The sequence below is a fragment of the Anomaloglossus baeobatrachus genome, chromosome 7 (assembly GCF_048569485.1).
Source record: "Anomaloglossus baeobatrachus isolate aAnoBae1 chromosome 7, aAnoBae1.hap1, whole genome shotgun sequence".
In the NCBI taxonomy this organism is placed as follows: Eukaryota; Metazoa; Chordata; class Amphibia; order Anura; family Aromobatidae; genus Anomaloglossus; species Anomaloglossus baeobatrachus.
Window position 1 is genome coordinate 254,762,256 of NC_134359.1, and position 19,343 is coordinate 254,781,598.

General features: G+C 46.6%; 1 protein-coding gene across 1 annotated transcript in view; it reads right to left on the reverse strand.

Annotated features, from left to right (window-relative positions):
• Window positions 1-19,343, reverse strand: part of TMEM130 (transmembrane protein 130) — a 49,268-nt gene that overhangs the window by 13,419 nt on the left and 16,506 nt on the right. The window contains exons 6-7 of the mRNA XM_075318056.1: window positions 17,788-17,990; window positions 12,081-12,202 (exon numbers count right to left, since the gene is read on the reverse strand). Coding sequence (XP_075174171.1) covers window positions 12,081-12,202; window positions 17,788-17,990 — 325 coding nt within the window. The remainder of the gene's footprint in view (window positions 1-12,080; window positions 12,203-17,787; window positions 17,991-19,343) is intronic.

The following is a 19,343-nucleotide window of genomic DNA, read 5'->3' on the forward strand; positions in this document are numbered from 1 at the left end:
GACATATTGCTTCTCTATTCAACGCCTTCACAAATACTAACAATCCCTCCCCATGCTGCCAGCAGACGAACAGTCACACAGATAACAAGAAGCCCGAGAGCTGCAGGAAGAACGCTCCTCAGTAATGCAGGACTGGGGGGGGTCATCTTGTGATGGCCATCACAAAATCACCCCCATAGAAAATGTAAGGTTTGGGAAAATGGCGAATTCTTGGAAAATTCTTCAGTCATTAGTCAACATTTATTTACACCAGTAGTGACAGGGATAAAGTTGGACATATCTGTTCTCAATGGTTCTGGGTGAGAAGAAGGACAGCCTACCCAATGCCATCGGGACAGATGTTGAGTTTGGTTCAAGAAACTAGTGGCCAATCTGCACATCGTGGTTTGTACATGAATTGTGACTGTCAGGAGTATGAAGCCGATTAGACCAATAGATATGTATGTCACTACACGGGGAAGGTCAAAATACACAACAACAAGGAATACACCAACTACAAACAAAGGGGACACCGGGGACACTTTAACAACGGTGGTCTCTAGCACTAGTGAGAGGAAAGATGGATACTTCCTTCACTTACCTGCAACTGTACCCTGCACTCCTAGCCAGTCCCTATACAGGTTCCTCACCTGTTGCCGAGCAGGAACCTGAAGCCCTAAGCGACCCTACTATAGTGTGATGCCCTGGCAAAACCAGGTAGTCACAGTTAGGCCCCTGCATAACACCTTCCCTCATTAGGCAACACACAGCCGACCTGAAATCCTAGTCACCCCCCTTAGGGAAAGATAGACACACCAGTGGGTGTGACCAGGCGGTTGGGATATGCCCACCTAGGGGTTTAGGAAGCCCGGGGCGAGAAAGCAGACAGATCAGTTTTAGATAAGTTTGAGAGTTCAAGTTGGAGAGGAATGTGGGCTGGAGCTAAGTGTAGCTCCAGCAGTAGAAGTCCAGTTTGAACGGTACCAGGGTAGGAGCCCCGGTGCCACTGGCTAGGTGGCACACAGTTGTCTCCATCAGCAGGAGACGGGAAGACAGCTCAGTGGAACTGAGGTGGACCGGGACAGGGTTATAGCCCGCCGGTACCGACACGGGGAACCAACCCGGAAACTGTAGCACAAGGGGGGTACTCGGACCCTGAAGCCAGAAATTGGAACCAAGTGTACTGGTTAATTAACCGATTGAGGCCAGGACTAGAGGTCCTGTCCCACCCAAAGTCCCTCATAGAAGACAACAGCCCACCGATTAGGGATAAGAGGTCACCGCCAGGGCCCATAGATCCCACGGGCCAGCATCTGCGGGCACAGCTCCTTAGGCCTGAAGGTCTGGACCCGAGCAGCGCCGGCTGCTGGCACGGGGGCGGCACAATAATACTATAGTCCTTGCTCGTGAGTGGGCAGGTAAGGGACGCTAGCCCAACTGCTGCACTGAAACAACACACCAGGAAAGGAAGACAAACAGGGGGAGACACAAAAAAAGACTGCTTCAGTCAGCACCAAGACTGCAGCCATCGCAGCAACTTTGAGAGAGGATTCCAGCAGCTCCTTCCACCTCCAGGGTCAGCATCCAAATGGCAAGGAAAATAACCAGGTAGCAGAGGCTATATAAAAGGGACTAGGAGTGGTCCCAACCGGAAACACCAACACCTGACCAGGAGTCTAAGGCGGGCTTTGCACGTTGCGACATCGCAAGCCGATGCTGCGATGTCACACACGATAGTCCCCGCCCCCGTCGCAGGTACAATATCGTGTGATAGCTGGCGTAGCGAAAATAATCGCTACGCCAGCTTCACATGCACTCACCTGCCCTGCGACCGTCGCTCTGGCCGGCAACCCGCCTCCTTCCTAAGGGGGCGGGTCGTGTGGCGTCATAGCGACGTCACACGGCAGGCAGCCAATAGCAGCGGAGGCGCGGAGATGAGCAGGATGTAAACATCCCGCCCACCTCCTTCCTTCCGTAGAGCCGCCGGCGGCAGGTAAGGTGAAGTTCCTCGCTTCTGCGGCGTAACACACAGCGATGTGTGCTGCCGCAGGAACGAGGAACAACATCGTACCATCGCTGCAGCAAAATTATGGAAAAGTCGGAGCTTGCAACGATGATACGATAACGACGCTTTTGCGCTCGTTTATCGTATCATCTAGAATTTACACACAACGATGTCGAAAGTGACGCCGGATGTGCGTCACTTTCGATTTGACCCCACCGACATCGCACGTGCGATGTTGCAACGTGCAAAGCCGCCCTAAGGCTGCTAGAAAGCAAACTGACATTAACCCTCTCTTTTCCAAAGGAAAGAAACCATAGCAGAGTATCACTAGGTAAAGTGAGAGTCAGACCCAGAACTTGTCACCAATCTCTTATAGCAAAGAGATGATCGTGACAATGTGAATGACTAACAGAGAAAGTAGAGAATGTAAAGGTGAGCCAGTTTAATGATTATAGAAGAGACAATAATTGAGGTTGAAGGGAGCACAGTAAAATCAAAAGCCCCCATATGTGCCTAACTCCCATGTAAGACTCTGTTCACATTGCATTTGTGCTTTACATATCATTCCGTTGACGGTTATCTCCCGAATCTCCCATACGCAGGAACGCTTGGCAGAGCTCTCCGGAGTTCTCTACTGACACACACTCTAAAGGCTGATTTACACGGTACGACCGATTGTGCAATTTCACAATCGATCGTACCCGCCCCCGTCCTTTTTGCGTCACGGGCAAATCGCTGCCCGTGTCGCACAAAGTCAATAACCCCCGTCACACATACTTACCTCTCGTGCGACCACGCTGTGGGCGGCGAACGTCCACTTCCTGGAGTGGGAGGGACGTTCGGCGTCACAGCGACGTCACACGGCCGCCGGCCAATGGAAGCGGAGGGGCGGAGATGAGCGGGACGTAAACATCCCGCCCACCTCCTTCCTTCACATAGCCGGCGGCGGCCGCGTGACGCAGTTGAGCTGCTGTTCATCGTTCCCGGGGTGTCACACGGAGCGACGTGTGCTACCCCGGAAACGATGAACAACTAAATTAAACGATATTATGGAACCTAGCGAGCAGTACACGACTCACGATTTGTGAGTGATACTGCGTCGATAGGAGGTGTCACACATCGCCAGCGATGCCGGATGTGCGTCACAAAAACCGTGACCCCGACGATCTATCGCACGATAGATTGTCTGATGTAAAGCAGCCTTTAGTGGCATGTCTCCTGGAGAAGAAAATGGTCAGTCTTTGAGATTCAACAGCTCAGATCCTTTTTCCTTCCAACATCATCTCTTAGCTAAAGGCTACTTTACACGCTGCGATATCGGTCCCGATATCGCTAGCGTGGGCACCCGCCCCCATCGGTTGTGCGACACGGGCAAATCGCTGCCCGTGTTGCACAACATCGCCCAGACCCATCACACATACTTACCCGCCCGGCGACGTCGCTGTGACCGGCGAACCGCCTCCTTTCTAAGGGGGCGGTTCGTTCAGCGTCACAGCAACGTCACAGCTGCATCACTGATCCGCCGCCCAATAGAAGCGGAGGGGCGGAGATGAGTGGGAGGTAACATCCCGCCCACCTCCTTCCCTTCGCATAGCGGCCGGGAGGCAGGTAAGGAGAGCTTCCTTGTTCCTGTGGCGTCACACATAGCGATGTGTGCTGCCGCAGGAGCGACGAACAACTTCGTTACTGCTGCAGTAACGATAATCGAGAATGGACCTCCATGTCACCGATAAGCGATTTTGCACGTTTTAGCGACGATGCGAAATCGCTCATCGGTGTCACACGCAACAACATCGCTAATGCGGCCGGATGTGCGTCACAAAATCCGTGACCCCAACGACTCCGCATTAGTGATGTCGTAGCGTGTAAAGCCCCCTTAAGAGTCGGGAGGTCCCCATACAACTGAAATCGGGAGATGACTCAACTAATGCGGATGAGACCAGGGTTGCCACTTGACTTTTTATTTTTTTCTGCACAGCTGATCAAAAAATCAATATTTTTCATGGACCCATTGGAAAACCATTTATGGTAAGTGATACATGTCTAATGTCCATATTTCTGCTAAGAATACATTATCTGCATTCATTACAAAATGTTGAATATTACAGACAAAATAATCTGTATAAGTTACTTCAGCTTCAAGAAAATTGTGGACGTCAATTTAATAATTAGGGTCAGGGGTTTACACAACTGCAGATCAGGTTTCCACACCAAGACCCAGTATGCTTCACATTCGCTGGCATCTTCCTCAGCTCAGGCTCTGAACTGACTATCCAATATTGAACACACCTTTTACTTTGATTAACAGCAGACTGCTTCAGCTCCCAACCTGACTTTTGCCAACTTACTCCACTCAGATAGACTCTGTCTCAGCTGCCACATGCAGCTCCCTCCCAGAGACCCACTCTCCCTGAGACTTCATTCAGACAGACTCCTCTGTTCCAGCTGCCACATGCAGCTATGTCTCAGAGACCCACCCTCCCTGAAACTCCTCTGTCCCAGCTGCCACATGCAGCTACGTCTCAGAGACCCACCCTTCCTGAAACTTCATTTGGACTGATTCCTCTTTCCCAGCTTCCACATGCAGCTCCCTCCAAAAGACCCACCCTCCCTTAAACTTCATTTGGACTGATTCCTCTTTCCCAACTGCCACATGCAGCTCCCTCTCAGAGACCCACCTTCCCTGAAACTTCATTTGGACAGACTCCTCTGTCCCAGCTGCCACATGCAGCTACCTCTCAGACACCCACCCTCCCTGAAATGTCATTTGGACTGATTAGTCTTTCCTAGCTGCCACATGCAGCTCCCTCCCAGAGACCCACCCTCCCTGAAACTTCATTTAGACTGATTCCTCTTTCCCAGCTGCCACATGCAGCTCCCTCCCAGAGATAATTCTCCCTCTCTGAGCAGCTCCCTTCAGGTGAACACATGCCTGGTTCTAAAACATTTCAGATGCATTTCCAATCAATACAACCAGAGCAAGAATTTAACCCTTACCCTCCCAGCTATGCTATATAACAGCAGTTAGGATTCAACCATTACCACACTGGCTTCACAACATACGTAAAAAGCTAGGATTTAACTCTCACCACCCTGGCTTTGCTATATATATATATATATATATATATATATATATATACAGTGCCTACAAGTAGTATTCAACCCCCTGCAGATTTAGCAGGTTTGATAAGATGCAAATAAGTTAGAGCCTGCAAACTTTAAACAAGAGCAGGATTTATTACCGGATGCATAAATCTTACAAACCAACAAATTATGTTGCTCAGTTAAATTTTAATAAATTTTCAACATAAAAGTGTGGGTCAATTAATTATTATTCAACCCCTAGGTTTAATATTTTGTGCAATAACCCTTGTTTGCAATTACAGCTAATAATCGTCTTTTATAAGACCTGATCAGGCCGGCACAGGTCTCTGGAGTTATCTTGGCCCACTCCTCCATGCAGATCTTCTCCAAGTTATCTAGGTTCCTTGGGTGTCTCATGTGGACTTTAATCTTGAGCTCCTTCCACAAGTTTTCAATTGGGTTAAGGTCAGGAGACTGAGTAGGCCACTGCAACACCTTGATTTTTTCCCTCTTGAACCAGGCCTTGGTTTTCTTGGCTGTGTGCTTTGGGTCGTTGTCTTGTTGGAAGATGAAATGACGACCCATCTTAAGATCCTTGATGGAGGAGCGGAGGTTCTTGGCCAAAATCTCCAGGTAGGCCGTGCTATCCATCTTCCCATGGATGCGGACCAGATGGCCAGGCCCCTTGGCTGAGAAACAGCCCCACAGCATGATGCTGCCACCACCATGCTTGACTGTAGGGATAGTATTCTTGGGGTCGTATGCAGTGCCATCCAGTCTCCAAACGTCACGTGTGTGGTTGGCACCAAAGATCTCGATCTTGGTCTCATCAGACCAGAGAACCTTGAACCAGTCTGTCTCAGAGTCCTCCAAGTGATCATGAGCAAACTGTAGACGAGCCTTGACATGACGTTTGAAAGTAAAGGTACCTTACGGGCTCGTCTGGAACGGAGACCATTGCGGTGGAGTACGTTACTTATGGTATTGACTGAAACCAATGTCCCCACTGCCATGAGATCTTCCCGGAGCTCCTTCCTTGTTGTCCTTGGGTTAGCCTTGACTCTTCGGACAAGCCTGGCCTCGGCACGGGTGGAAACTTTCAAAGGCTGTCCAGGCCGTGGAAGGCAAACAGTAGGTCCATAAGCCTTCCACTTCCGGATGATGCTCCCAACAGTGGAGACAGGTAGGCCCAACTCCTTGGAAAGGGTTTTGTACCCCTTGCCAGCTTTGTGACCCTCCACGATCTTGTCTCTGATGGCCTTGGAATGCTCCTTTGTCTTTCCGATGTTGACCAAGTATGAGTGCTGTTCACAAGTTTGGGGAGGGTCTTAATTAGTCAGAAAAGGCTGGAAAAAGAGATAATTAATCCAAACATGTGAAGCTCATTGTTGTTTGTGCCTGAAATACTTCTTAATACTTTAGGGGAACCAAACAGAATTCTGGTGGTTTGAGGGGTTGAATAATAAATGACCCTCTGAATAAACTTTTCACAATTTAAAAAAAAAAATAAAAAAAGAAATAACATTCTTTTTTGCTGCAGTACATTTCACACTTCCAGGCTGATCTACAGTCCAAATGTCACAATGCCAAGTTAATTCCGAATGTGTAAACCTGCTAAATCTGCAGGGGGTTGAATACTACTTGTAGGCACTGTATATACATATAGTACGGCCATTTCTTCAATGTGTTCCAGAAGCTGTTTGTTAACATAACAACGCCAGCCACATGTTACCTGTGGTACTCTGAGTACGCCTGCGTGGCCTAAATGTGCTACCATGGCCTGCAGCGTCTCCGGACTTGTCTCCCATTGAGCACATCTGGGGTGTCATTGGTCGCAATTGCAAAGGGAGCTGCCAGCAGTGCATCTTGATGATTTTCATGCCTAAGTGCATTGGACATGGTAGAACATTCCTCAGATAACCATTAATAATCTTATTGATAGTATCCAAGGCGTAGAAGTGCAAGGACTTCTGAACGTTGTGTTCATACTGAACAAATCGAGATGTTTCTTCATCATTTTCATTTCACTAACATGTCTATCCATCCCGTGATTTCCATAATTCCATAAATTTCTTCTTGTTGCTGTAATTTCACCCCCATAAATAACCTAAACTACTTAATTTTAGACCAAGTAAAAAATATAGTGCAGTCCCATGTTAGCCAGTTTAATGTGCCACCTGCAGAGATACCCTCAACTCGCCGACATTAACAATACTCTGTGTCTGGCTTTCATATTCCACATATACATTTCATCTTTTTGTGTTTTCTTTGTAGCTTTGTTGCCCGGAGGAGACTGACGTCATCCCAGTTTAATTTCATTCCTGCTGCTTTCTATACGTCCATACAAAAGTCCTTTCTTTGCAGACCCCCATCTCCTCTGTACATCACACCATGAGTGTAAATTAGCTTCTGCTCCTGTGAAATGTCCTTCTCATTCATTTCCCCTGAAACGCGTGGTGATAGGTATTGTACCTGCCTTCATCTGCAGCCGAGAATATCAGGACAGCGTCGTCTCATGAAACATCAGTAATTATCGGCAAAACCAGAATGTTCTCTCGAAACAACATGTCCTGAACACCGCGCACGTCTATGGGGTGCAACAAAGGACGGGGACAGATAACAAGACATCAAATTGTGTCCCGTGCCAGTAATTCTCCTCAATTTATGTGCAGGATCTGAGCATTGGAGCTCATTTTGACTTATTTCCCGTAGTTGGTGGTCTTTCCGATTGCAGAATAGCCGGACCATGCAGAGAAACAAAGCAGAGAGGGATTGCAGGTAATAGTGAGTCGTGACTGTAAATTGGGCAGAGATGGTCAATGGCCTGGAGTAAATAAAGGATGCACCCCATTCTCCACACCTACTGGCTTGTGTGTCGTGATCGCAGATAGTCAAATATTTTCGGTGTTCACACAATGGTGTCTTCCATATTGAATATAAGTTATGGATTACATAGCCATCATGTTAATACAAGGCACAATGCACAGGACTGATTTACTTTCTCGGTCCTCAATCTTTTTGACATACAAGAATAGCGGGTGGAAGGGACGATTTGACAAAAAAGATATCGTTCATGTAAAAAAATAGTGCTGGGAATCCATACATCTATGCTCATCAATGATATTTCACTATTGTTTTTTTTTTCTGTCCCCAAAAATTGATAAACAAAAAAAAACACAACTTGCGCTGTGGGTTCCACCCTATCTTTACAAATAAAGGGCTTATTGTAAATGAAAGGGGGCATTACCAGTGTGAGACATGTAATGACTGACAGTCTGCTCTTCTGATCTATAAAACTCACCCTGATCCCATTTAAGAGCATCTGTCAGGAGGGTCAACCCTCCTGAGCTGTGTATATGAGAATACAGGTCATAGGACATTGATAAAATAATACCAATATCTGCGATCTGATATCTTATTTTAGAGAAATCTACATTTTTCTTAATATGTAAATTTGCGGTTAAGGCCGGACATAGATCTCCCTGAGAACCTGCCTCCATAGCTTATTGTAAATGAAAGGAGGCACTACTAGTGTGAGACATGTAATGACTGACAGTTTGCTCTCCTGATCTACAAAATTCACACTGATCCCATTTAAAGGCATCTGTCAGGAGGACCAACCCTCCTTAGCAGTCTATATGGGAAAACAGGTCATAGGAAGTTTAATAAAACGATACCTTGATATCTGCGATCGGATATCTTATTCCAGAGAAATCCATATGTTTCTTAATATGTAAAATAACCGGTTAAGATCTTTAGGCCGGACATAGATCTCCCCGAGAATCTGCTCCAGAGCTTATTATAAATAAAAGAAGGCATTACCAGTGTGAGACATGTAATAACTGACAGTGTGCTCTCCTGATCTACATGTATCACACTGGTCCATTTCAAGCTGTTCTATTAAAATAGGTTATATTTCACAACTACATGTAAAGTCAATGGGTGACCATGTAAAATATACCCATACCGGTCAAGTGCTGACACACACCAAATTCATAGGAAGGCATTTATTCTAACAGTACAATATTGGGTTGTCAGAAGACAATGGAATACTCATGAGAAACCAACTCAAGCACTCAATGCAAGCGGCCTGGACCTTTTAAAAATGCCCTAAACAATCTCCGTTGTTACACAGGCTACTATAATTACCCCAATGCTTACTCCTGCGCTGCATTTCAAGACCCCCTAATTTCAAGACCCCCTAATTAATGGTTCTAGCTTTGTAGGCAGTGGACATCAGTGATCATCACAACCATAGCTCTCGAGATGGAAGAGGTCACATTGTTTACCAAAGGGAACATATTCTCAGCTGCCTATGGAGGGGCTGAAAGAGTTTAGCAAATGCACATCTATAGGAGGTTTTGTAATCAGCATCCACTCATGTACTGGGCTACTTTCAGCCCAGATCTTGAGAGCTATGGACAGGATCACTGCTGCTGTCTCTACAAAGTCAATCCAAGGCCATCACAGGGGAAGGTATTGGCGTATTCAACATCACTCTTTAGAGAATTTAACTGTCATAAGTTTTTTGACTATCCATCTGTGAGCAGCCACACATCCAAGCCCTCTTGACCTCCTGCCGCCTCCAACTCAACAAAAAAAATACCCGGATTCATACATTCCTTTCCCAAGAAGCTGCAAAAACCCTAGTGCATGCACTTATTATCTCCCGCCTGGACTACTGCAACCTCCTGCTCTGTGACCTCCCTTCTAACAGTCTCACACCCCTACAATCTATTCTACACTATGTTGCCTAACTGATCCACCTCTCCCCCCGCTACTCCCCGACCTCTCTTCTCTGCAAATCCCTTCACTGGCTTCCCATCGCCCAACAACTCCAGTTCAAAACCCTATCCATGACATACAAAGCCATCCACAACCTGTCGCCTCCATACATCTGTGACCTAGTCTCCCGGTACTTACCTACACGTAACCTCCAATCCTCACAAGATCTCCTTCTCTACTCCTCTCTTATCTCCTCTTCCCACCATCGCATACAAGATTTCTCCCGTGCCTCCCCCATACTCTGGAACTCTCTGCCCCAACATATCAGACTCTCGCCTACCTTGACAAGCTTTAAAAGGAACCTGAAGACCCACCTCTTCAGACAAGCCTACAACCTGCAGTAACCCTCAGTCTGATATAGCACCGCACGACCATCTCCACACTTACCTATTGTATCCTCACCCATCCCCTGTAGACTGTGAGCCCTCGCGGGCAGGGTCCCCTCTCCTCCTGTACCAGTCTGTGTCTTGTTTTGTTTATGATTATTGTACCTGTAGCGCCCCTGAATACATCAGGGTGCTACAGGGAACGGCATCCTTACCCAGGGTGCAGGGCCTACCCCCCATGGATCTAGGTGCCCAGGATGCTGGTGTCATTCCCATCAGGACGACAAATCCCAACTCACACAATGACCAGTCAGACAACTCAGTGGGTTAGTCTAGCTGGAACAGGGCCACCTACCTAGAAGTCAGGCAGACTGGTGGGAGGGACAAGAAAAGAGGAGGGACAGTTCTCAAAGTGAGAGGAGCTGGTGTGTTAGCTCCCGGGGAGCTAGTAAGGAGAAGTTGGGTCGCAAGCAGTGATTCGGGTCCAGAGGAGTCGGCGACCGATTGCAGGGACGTTGGACAGGGGTGTGACGGACATAGTCTTTTAGGGACTGTCGGCACCAGAAGGGCCCAACAGAACTGACCGGTACCAAGCACGACGGGGTACAGGACCCTAGGTCAGGAGCCGATTCAACATCCTCACAATTCACCTGAGAGGGAGAGGATCTTCAAGAACTTCCCTAAACGCTCAGAGACTGAGCAGCCCACTGAAGTCCCAAGTGTCAGCCCTTAGGAGCACGGCTATACTACACATAGTGAGCAGGGGTTCCAATGGCTTCAAGCCATGGGGACCCTCAACGAACAACAAACTGTGCACGGAGGCAGGCTCCGAATCACTAAGTGACAACGGTGGGACCGGGTACTTGGACGGGTTCCCGGCAGCTGTAATCAAAGACATTGGTTGAGTACCCTGGTCCCTGCACCCAGTCCTCCTAAATCTACCAACCCCTTGAGCCCAGGGCCTTCCCTACCTGTGGAGGGACTGACACCTTGCTGCTTCACACCATCTGCCCCGGTCCTCCCTCCAGCAGCGGCAGTACTCCCATTACCGCGACCCACAGGTGGCGCCACAAACTTTTCCCCTGTAAATAACCCCTTTTACGGATCAGAGTGTCCGCCAAGCCGGGTCCGGACCCCTCGAGCGACGACGATCCCGGATCCGAGCAGCCCGATCAACACCGGGGCGGCACATACCTGTTCCTACTATGTGTACTCCCTTTCCACATGTAAAGCACCATGGAATAAATGGCGCTCTAATAATAAATAATAGCAATAGTAATAATAATGTAGGTGCAGAGACCCTGATTCCAGTGATGTGTCACTTACTGGACTGCTTGTTGCAGAATTGATAACATCTGTTTAATCTTTTGCAGATCTATCAGTTCTCTTAATGCTGAACTCGGTATAACCCCGTCCACACCAATGATTTGCAGATTTCTGTGTGCACAGTGCATAGGCAGAAAGCTGCCAATTAGTTGTTGAAGTGGGGTCATACAGCGTTTAGAATATATAAATCTCCTTCTTCAGGACTTAAATCACATTGTCCTGAAGAAGCAGAATTCTCAGAAATACGTTGATCCTGATCAGCCTGAATTTGGGATTTCTTCCACGGCAGAGTGGCATTTAACCCTTCCTTCCAGCCACATTGGTTATCTCTTACTGGGGTACACCTTTGATAAACTGCAGGAGGTGGCCAATGAACAAACCGTGGAATTAAGAAATCCCTCATTTTTTGAGAGCGGAGAAGATTTGCAACCACTTGCAAAGTTTGTTGTTTTTAGTTTGGAAGTTTACCCTTCTAGTAAGAAACGACAAAAACTTTATGTGACAGATTGGAGATAAAACAGAACCAATTTTCTCTGTACAATATTCCCTATGGCAGTTAATAAGGTCCCACTTACCTCCACCAATGACTTCTGCTGGGGGCTGTGACTGCCGGCTCTGAATAACGTATAGAAGATGAAGCCAATGGCGATGGCAATGAACGCACAACATGGGAGTACAAACCAGACCGGGTGCACACCTGTAGTAAAAAAGCATGGCGGTAGAATAGGCAGTAGTATGCTTAGATTACAAGCACATGGCAATAATATGGCTCCATCCATGAAGAATACTTAGAGCCTTTCCCAAAACTTGCTATTATCTCACATTCCGATATATGATCCTGTCCTTTGCAATAAATTTATGGCTCCTGTAAAGCAGCAAATCTAAAGAATCATTGTCAGTACTATAAATAAAACAATTTACTTGTTATTAAAAATCCTTTATGTGGTATGTCTACGCACACAAGGTCTTCTTCAGGCAAATTCCACAAAACCGCTGCAAAAAATGAATATAATTGCACAGCAAGTACAAAACAGTCTATACTTATTTTACGTGCACATGTAGGAGATGGACTTGCTCCCGTACTGGGTATGCTATGTATCCTAGGTGTTATACCAATTGTATTGTATATGTTAATATGTGAATACTGCTTGCTAGATGCCGGGTCCAGATGGAGCAGAGATGGGACTGTTATCAGTGGTGCCACCTAGTGGTTTGGTTGAGACTGTTATCAGTGGTGCCACCTAGTGGTTTGGTTGAGACTGTTATCAGTGGTGCCACCTAGTGGTTTGGTTGAGACTGTTATCAGTTGTGCCACCTAGTGGTTTGGTTGAGATAGCAGCAGAGTAGGAAAGGATAGATTTAAAGGGGGAGTGATAGATGTTGGAAGCAGGACAGGAGGGAAGACTTGAGGGAACGAGAAGAGAATAGGGTTCAAGTGAGAGAAGATGTGGCCTTGGTGCTAGGGCAAGTGATGGAAGCTAAGGTAACCTCGAGAGGTCTGGAGCCTACGGCTCACATAGGTGGGCTTAGAGAATTGTTCGGCTAGAAAGCCCGTCAGGGCCAAGCTTTGGACGTAGGTGTGAGGAACAAGGTAAAAGGAGGCACAGACCCCGGAGTTAAAGACAAGGTCCAAGATGGGGGGGCGGGTTTGGGGGATGGATAGGCCGAGGAGCAGTAGCTCACACTAAGAAAAAGAAAGGTAAAGAAGGTCATGTCTGTAATAACGATGTTGTCACGAACCACCGGGGGGGTCACTCAGAAATCCCCCGCGCTGGCTACCAGTACGTCACAATCGGGGGGTAACAAGTGGGGGTCACCCCTCCTTTATACCTCCCGACCGACAGACAGAGCACGTGACGCGCTCTCTAGCGCCCCTCTTATAGTCAGGCCAATTATGGAATTGCCCGACAATAAGCAAGGAGGCCGCTATACTACTTATGCCGATTATTGAAGGGTCCCCGGTGAGAGTAGGGTATATATTCCCCCGACCTCCGCGGGCGGAATATATAAAACCTCCCCGAATCTCACTGGCCTCCCCACAATAATCCTTGGCACAACTCGCTGCCACCAACCGCTTCACGGTAACTATTAGCCGAACACACAGACGTGGGATTCAAGATCGAGATAACAGAACAGCCCAAGATTAATTATATAATTTAATCGGCCTAAAGCCACACTAGAAACTACAATATATACAATAGGGAATCTACAGAATATACATATGTCAGAGTACAGTTACAATCAAAGCATGGGTTACAAACAGGCATACACAGTTCCAGCAGTTACCTTGTGCGTCTGGCCACAGGGGGGCGCCATAGACCAGGTTTCCAGGAACTCCCTCACAGGTCTTTCCCAACCAGGCCCCCGAGCAGAAGAACACTGGAAAATGGCCGAAGTAGGGTTATCAACCTGGGCAAATCCAGGTCCCCTCCTACCTTAGTGACCTCAGAGGGAGCACTGCTCCACCCCTGGCTGGAGTTATGGACAAAATCCACAACATGGAATATGGGCCATAACTTTGCCTGGGAGCGTCGTAGGCGGACATCAATGCTCTCATTGTGACAGTTATGAATTTAGCTACAGAATGAGAGGACTCATGACTTGTCTACTAGTTCCACATTGGCTGATATCACGTTTGGGGTATTTCCCAATGTCCTACTCCCATAAAAAAGGTGTGCCAGCATCGTCCGCATGCGGAGACACCATTTTTATGGTTGCCATATTTATCGGAAATATGGCTTGCGAGATATGAACCATTTTTTACTGGAGTCGTTCTGTCTGGATACTTCCATGCTTGCTAACTAGATAGCAGCCCCTACTACAGGGTCACGGCAGGGAGTCATCCTGTGTCCATTGTTCCCACATCACCTAATCTCCATATCACAGGAGATGGCCATGGGATGTGTTGCTAGGATGTGACACCTTCACAGATGCTGGACATCTGAGAACAAGAAGGGAGGGGGCACGGCCATGGAGTGATGAGAGCGATTATGACTGGAAGTCATAATTCATCTTCATATCCCAGGGTTTCCCTCACAGATGTGAATAAGAAAAAGTGAACGATTTTGGTCTGACTAAGTGAAATCTAGTGTTGCGGGTGTTACTGTCTACGACAACTGCCGGTGGGGTCATAGACACCGGCCTGAAGTAACCAGTAAGTGTTATGCTCCCTATCCAAAGATACATCTGTGCAAGGAGTCTCCTTGGCAAAGGAGTGCAGTACCCGCGTGGCCCAGGGATTTCCTCCTTCACACATGTTGAGTATTTGGTGAGTTATTTACCTCCGTATTTGTAGCCAAAACCAGGAGAGGAACAAATCAGAGAAAAACTGTAATATAAACACTGGCAACAATTCTGTATTTTTTACCCACTCCTGGTTTTGGCTACAAATACTGAGGTAAAAAACTCACCAAATACTCAACAGGTGCACGTAGCCTCAGGGTTTGGAAACTGAAGTTGTAGATCGTATATTGAGATGAGCTACCAAGGATACAGAGAAACCATGAACAAGGAAAACGGCCAAATACCAATTTTGCCAAAGGAACTGTTTACTAAAAAATTTGCATAAAACGCTTTTCCAATAACAAAAAGACCCTAAATAAATTCACATACACCCAGTCAAGGATGGCCAGGATCACTGTGCTGCACTACTCAGAAGGCCCAGGTGTAGTCACTACAATATCATAATTTGCCTGACAATACACCCGCCTAGTGTGGGAGACGAGAAGTTCATCTAGTATAAAGGAATAACCAAATGGGTGTTAAGGATGGCCCATTGGTGGTGCAGCACAACGGTTCACAAACTTAACAAAAACTCAATCTCCCATTCCTCATACTCCAGAGGTAATTCATCTAAAAAATGTTCAATATGGCAACTTGTACACTTTTCTACAGCTGTAGTCTCTTTCAAATACTATTAGCTCAGAGAGCTGAGCCTGATCAGCACTGATTCAATCCGGTGCCTATATTTGCTTGGCTTAGCTTGGGGCCAAACTCAATACATTTGCGTGAATGCTCCCATCGTGATCACTGTGATGGGGCCTGAGCTCAGGACTTCCCGTATTGGGGCTGGTCGCTGTAATGATGCTAAATTATATCTGTCCGCCCAACAGCGTGGTCAAGAGGAAAGTAGCAATTCACCAGCCGATGCATGGTACCACCGCTGGCTAATGGGAGTGCCCTCCACATACATCACTGATATCGGCTCCCAGGGCTTTCATATCCCATCCCTGTTGTAAACATCGCCGAGACAATCTTCTTCCTGGATTGAGATGGTGCACCTTTGTTACCTGAAGTGGTTTCCGTCTCACTAGATCACACGGCCTCCATTGATGGCGCTGGATGAAGAATCACAAGTCATCTCCTTTGCAGCTCTCACTCTCCTCTTCCAAGATGGCTATCCACCCACCTCCTGTCGGACATTTCCCACTTCCTGTCGGACACTTCATCCTATGTGCCGACACCACCACCTGCATGGGCTCCACCTGAAGCTGTGAAAATGGCATCTAAATCTGCAGAACAGAGTCCATTTACTATAACACAAGTTTCTGTCAAGGGATCCGTTTTTGTCTCTCCTCTATATCAATTCCAAACAAGAGCCTTTATAAGGGTAAAATGGAAGTCAATGACCTCTTGTGGCTTGTGATTAGGACTGCAGACCACAATGTTCTCAATGTCCATGCAGTACACTGTTATATACAGTATCGACCAAAGGTTTAGACACACCTTCTCATTCAAAGAGTTTTCTTCATTTTCATGACTCTCAAAAATTGTAGATTAACATTAAAGACATCAAAAATATGAAGTAACTGATGTGGAATGAAATACTTAACAAAAAAGTGTGAAACAACTGAAAATATGTCTTATATTCTAGGTTCTTCAAAGTAGTCACCTTTTGCTTTGATTACTGCTTTGCACACTCTTGGCATTCTCTTGATGAGCTTCAAGAGGTAGTCACCGGAAATGGTCTTCACTTCACAGGTGTGCCCTGTCAGGTTTAATAAGTGAGATTTCTTGCCTTATAATGGGGTTGGGACCATCAGTTGTGTTGTGCAGAAGTCTAGTGGATACACAGCTGATAGTCCTACTGAATAGACTGTTAGAATTTGTATTATGGCAAGAAAAAAGCAGGTAAGTAAAGAAAAACGAGTGGCCATCATTACTTTAAGAAATGAAGGTCAGTCAGTCCAAAAAATTGGGAAAACTTTGAAAGTGTCCCCAAGTGCAGTGGCAAAAACCATCAAACGCTACAAAGAAACTGGCTCACATGAAGACCGCCCCAGGAAAGGAAGACCAAGAGTCACCTCTGCTGCGGAGGATAAGGTTATCCGAGTCTGCAGCCTCAGAAATCGCAGCTCAGATTAGAGAGCAGGTCAATGCCACACAGAGTTCAAGCAGCAGACACATCTCTAGAACAACTGTTAAGAGGAGACTTTGTGCAGCAGGCCTTCATGGTAAAATAGCTGCTAGGAAACCACTGCTAAGGACAGGCAACAAGCAGAAGAGACTTGTTTGGGCTAAAGAACACAAGGAATGGACATTAGACCTGTGGAAATCTGTGCTTTGGTCTAATATAAATATGAGGATATTATATGTATAATCATCCACTAGTAAGGCCCCTTTCACACGTCAGTGATTCTGGTACGTTTGTGCTTTTTTTTAAACGTACCAGAATCACTGACATACGCAGACCCATTATAATGAATGGGTCTGCTCACACGTCAGTGATTTTTCACTGCACGTGTCTCCGTGCGGCGTACCCGCGTGTGCATGATTGCCGCACGGAGACATGTCCATTTTTTTCTGGCATCACTGATGTCCCACGGACCACGCAGTGGTGTGGTCCGTGAAACACGTGCCAGAAAAAAATGTGCTTCTAAAATAAAAAACATTTTTAACTCACCCGGCTGCAGCCGCGCTCTCTGCAGCCTGTTCTCCCTGCTGCTTCTAAGCCGGCTGATTACTGTCGTGCATATTCATGATGCACGACACAGCCGACCCGGAAGCAGCTGCTGCAGGGGTCAGCGCCGGCCGGATGCTGCACCGCGGGAGCGATCAGGACCATGGAGAGCGGGAGCGGGCACAGGTGAGTTAATCTCTAAGTGCAATCACGGGCCACGGAGAACGGAGCCCGGATTGCACTTAGACAACCCACGTGTGCCGTGAATCACGGCACACGGAGGGACATGTGCGTGTTTTACACGCCAGTGAAAAACGTCAGTGTTTTTCACTGACGTGTGAAACGGGCCTTATACACGCAGTATATTATTGCCTATTTTGTACCTGTAGAGTTGACCATGATGCTCTGATGTCCTATTAACTTGCTGACTTCATTCTGGGCTTTTACACTCAGGCAATACCGTCCGGCAGATCTGAAGTGATGTTTTATAATGACGACAGTCCCATTTATCACCAGCGGGTGGCAATCTTCTCCCTCCAGAGAGACGCAGTCAGACTTGATGAGCCAGCAGACTGTCAGCGGGGGACTGAAAGACGAAGAACGGTGTCATTTATTACATCTCAATCACGTCCCTTTACATTTTCGTATGTTTCTGAAAACCTACATACGTCTTAGGATCAGTCATTCTGTCCATAGTTCTATAGGACTGAAGGAACGATTCCCCGAGAAACTACATTATACAGACTATAGAAAACTCCCTGTAGCCACCGATACCATTATTATATATATTTTTTATGTTTGTCTTTCACATTTCTAAAAAAAAAGGCTTCCCTGACACTTTAAACATGCGCTCTGCAAGGAACCCAACCATCACATAATGAGATGAGAATATTCCTTTAAAGGGCTCCCCCCCTACAATTAAGCTTTTGCCTATAAGTTCAGTTATGTGTAAAAAAAACCCAAACAAAGAAACAAAAAAGCCTTACTTACCCTCCCCGGGTCCAGCACAGTGTCTCAACGTATGTTCTGTTGTTTGGCTGCAGCAGGGATGTCATGTTTACAGCGCTGCAGCCAATCAGTGAGTTCAGAGACTCATGCTGTCCAGTGCTGCAGCCAAACAGCAGACCAAGGCAGCAGCGAGGAGACAGCATTGGACCCAGGGAGGGAAAGTAAGGCTCACTTTGTGTTTTTTAAATATAACTGAGCCTATGGGTAACAGACACCCCCATTACTAACCCAGCAAGTGTAGAGTTAAAAAACAAATACACACAGGAATTTTTTATTTGAATAAAGACTCCCCCCACACTCCCTTGTTCACCAATTTATTACGTCAAAAGAAATCTTGGAAGTTCTGACATATTCCAAAGTGTAATGTTGCACGTCGCCTGTTGAATCCTATGGAGCTTTGTTCTGAGAATGTTCTCAGAATGAAGCTCCATAGGATTTGATGGACATTGTGGGATATTACACTTTGGATTATGTTGGAACTTCCAGGATATATTTTGTAGTTTTATTCAAATAACCTTTTTTTCCTGTGTGTATTTTTTTTAACAGTACATAGTACACTTCTCGGGTTAGTAATGGAAGGAGTCTTATAGATGCCTCTCCATTACTAACCCTTGGACTTGATGCCAGTAGTCAATTCACACCAGAGGTTAGACTGTGTTTGGACAAGAAGCACAATAGAGTCTTAACTGGTAAACAGCAAAGAATGGGTTAATGGAAAAACACACATATAGGGGTTGTGCCACTCAAAGCTCCTATATTAGCTGGTCACAGGGTGAATCAGCTGCAGGATATATCCTGTCATTGATATATCTCCTGAGGAAAAGGGCTGAGTCCCTTGAAACCCATTGACCTGTATCTTCTCTTGTTAAATAAAAGACATGGATTAACCTTATCTGTCTCCTGGAATTGGTGATAAGCGCAGCATGATACC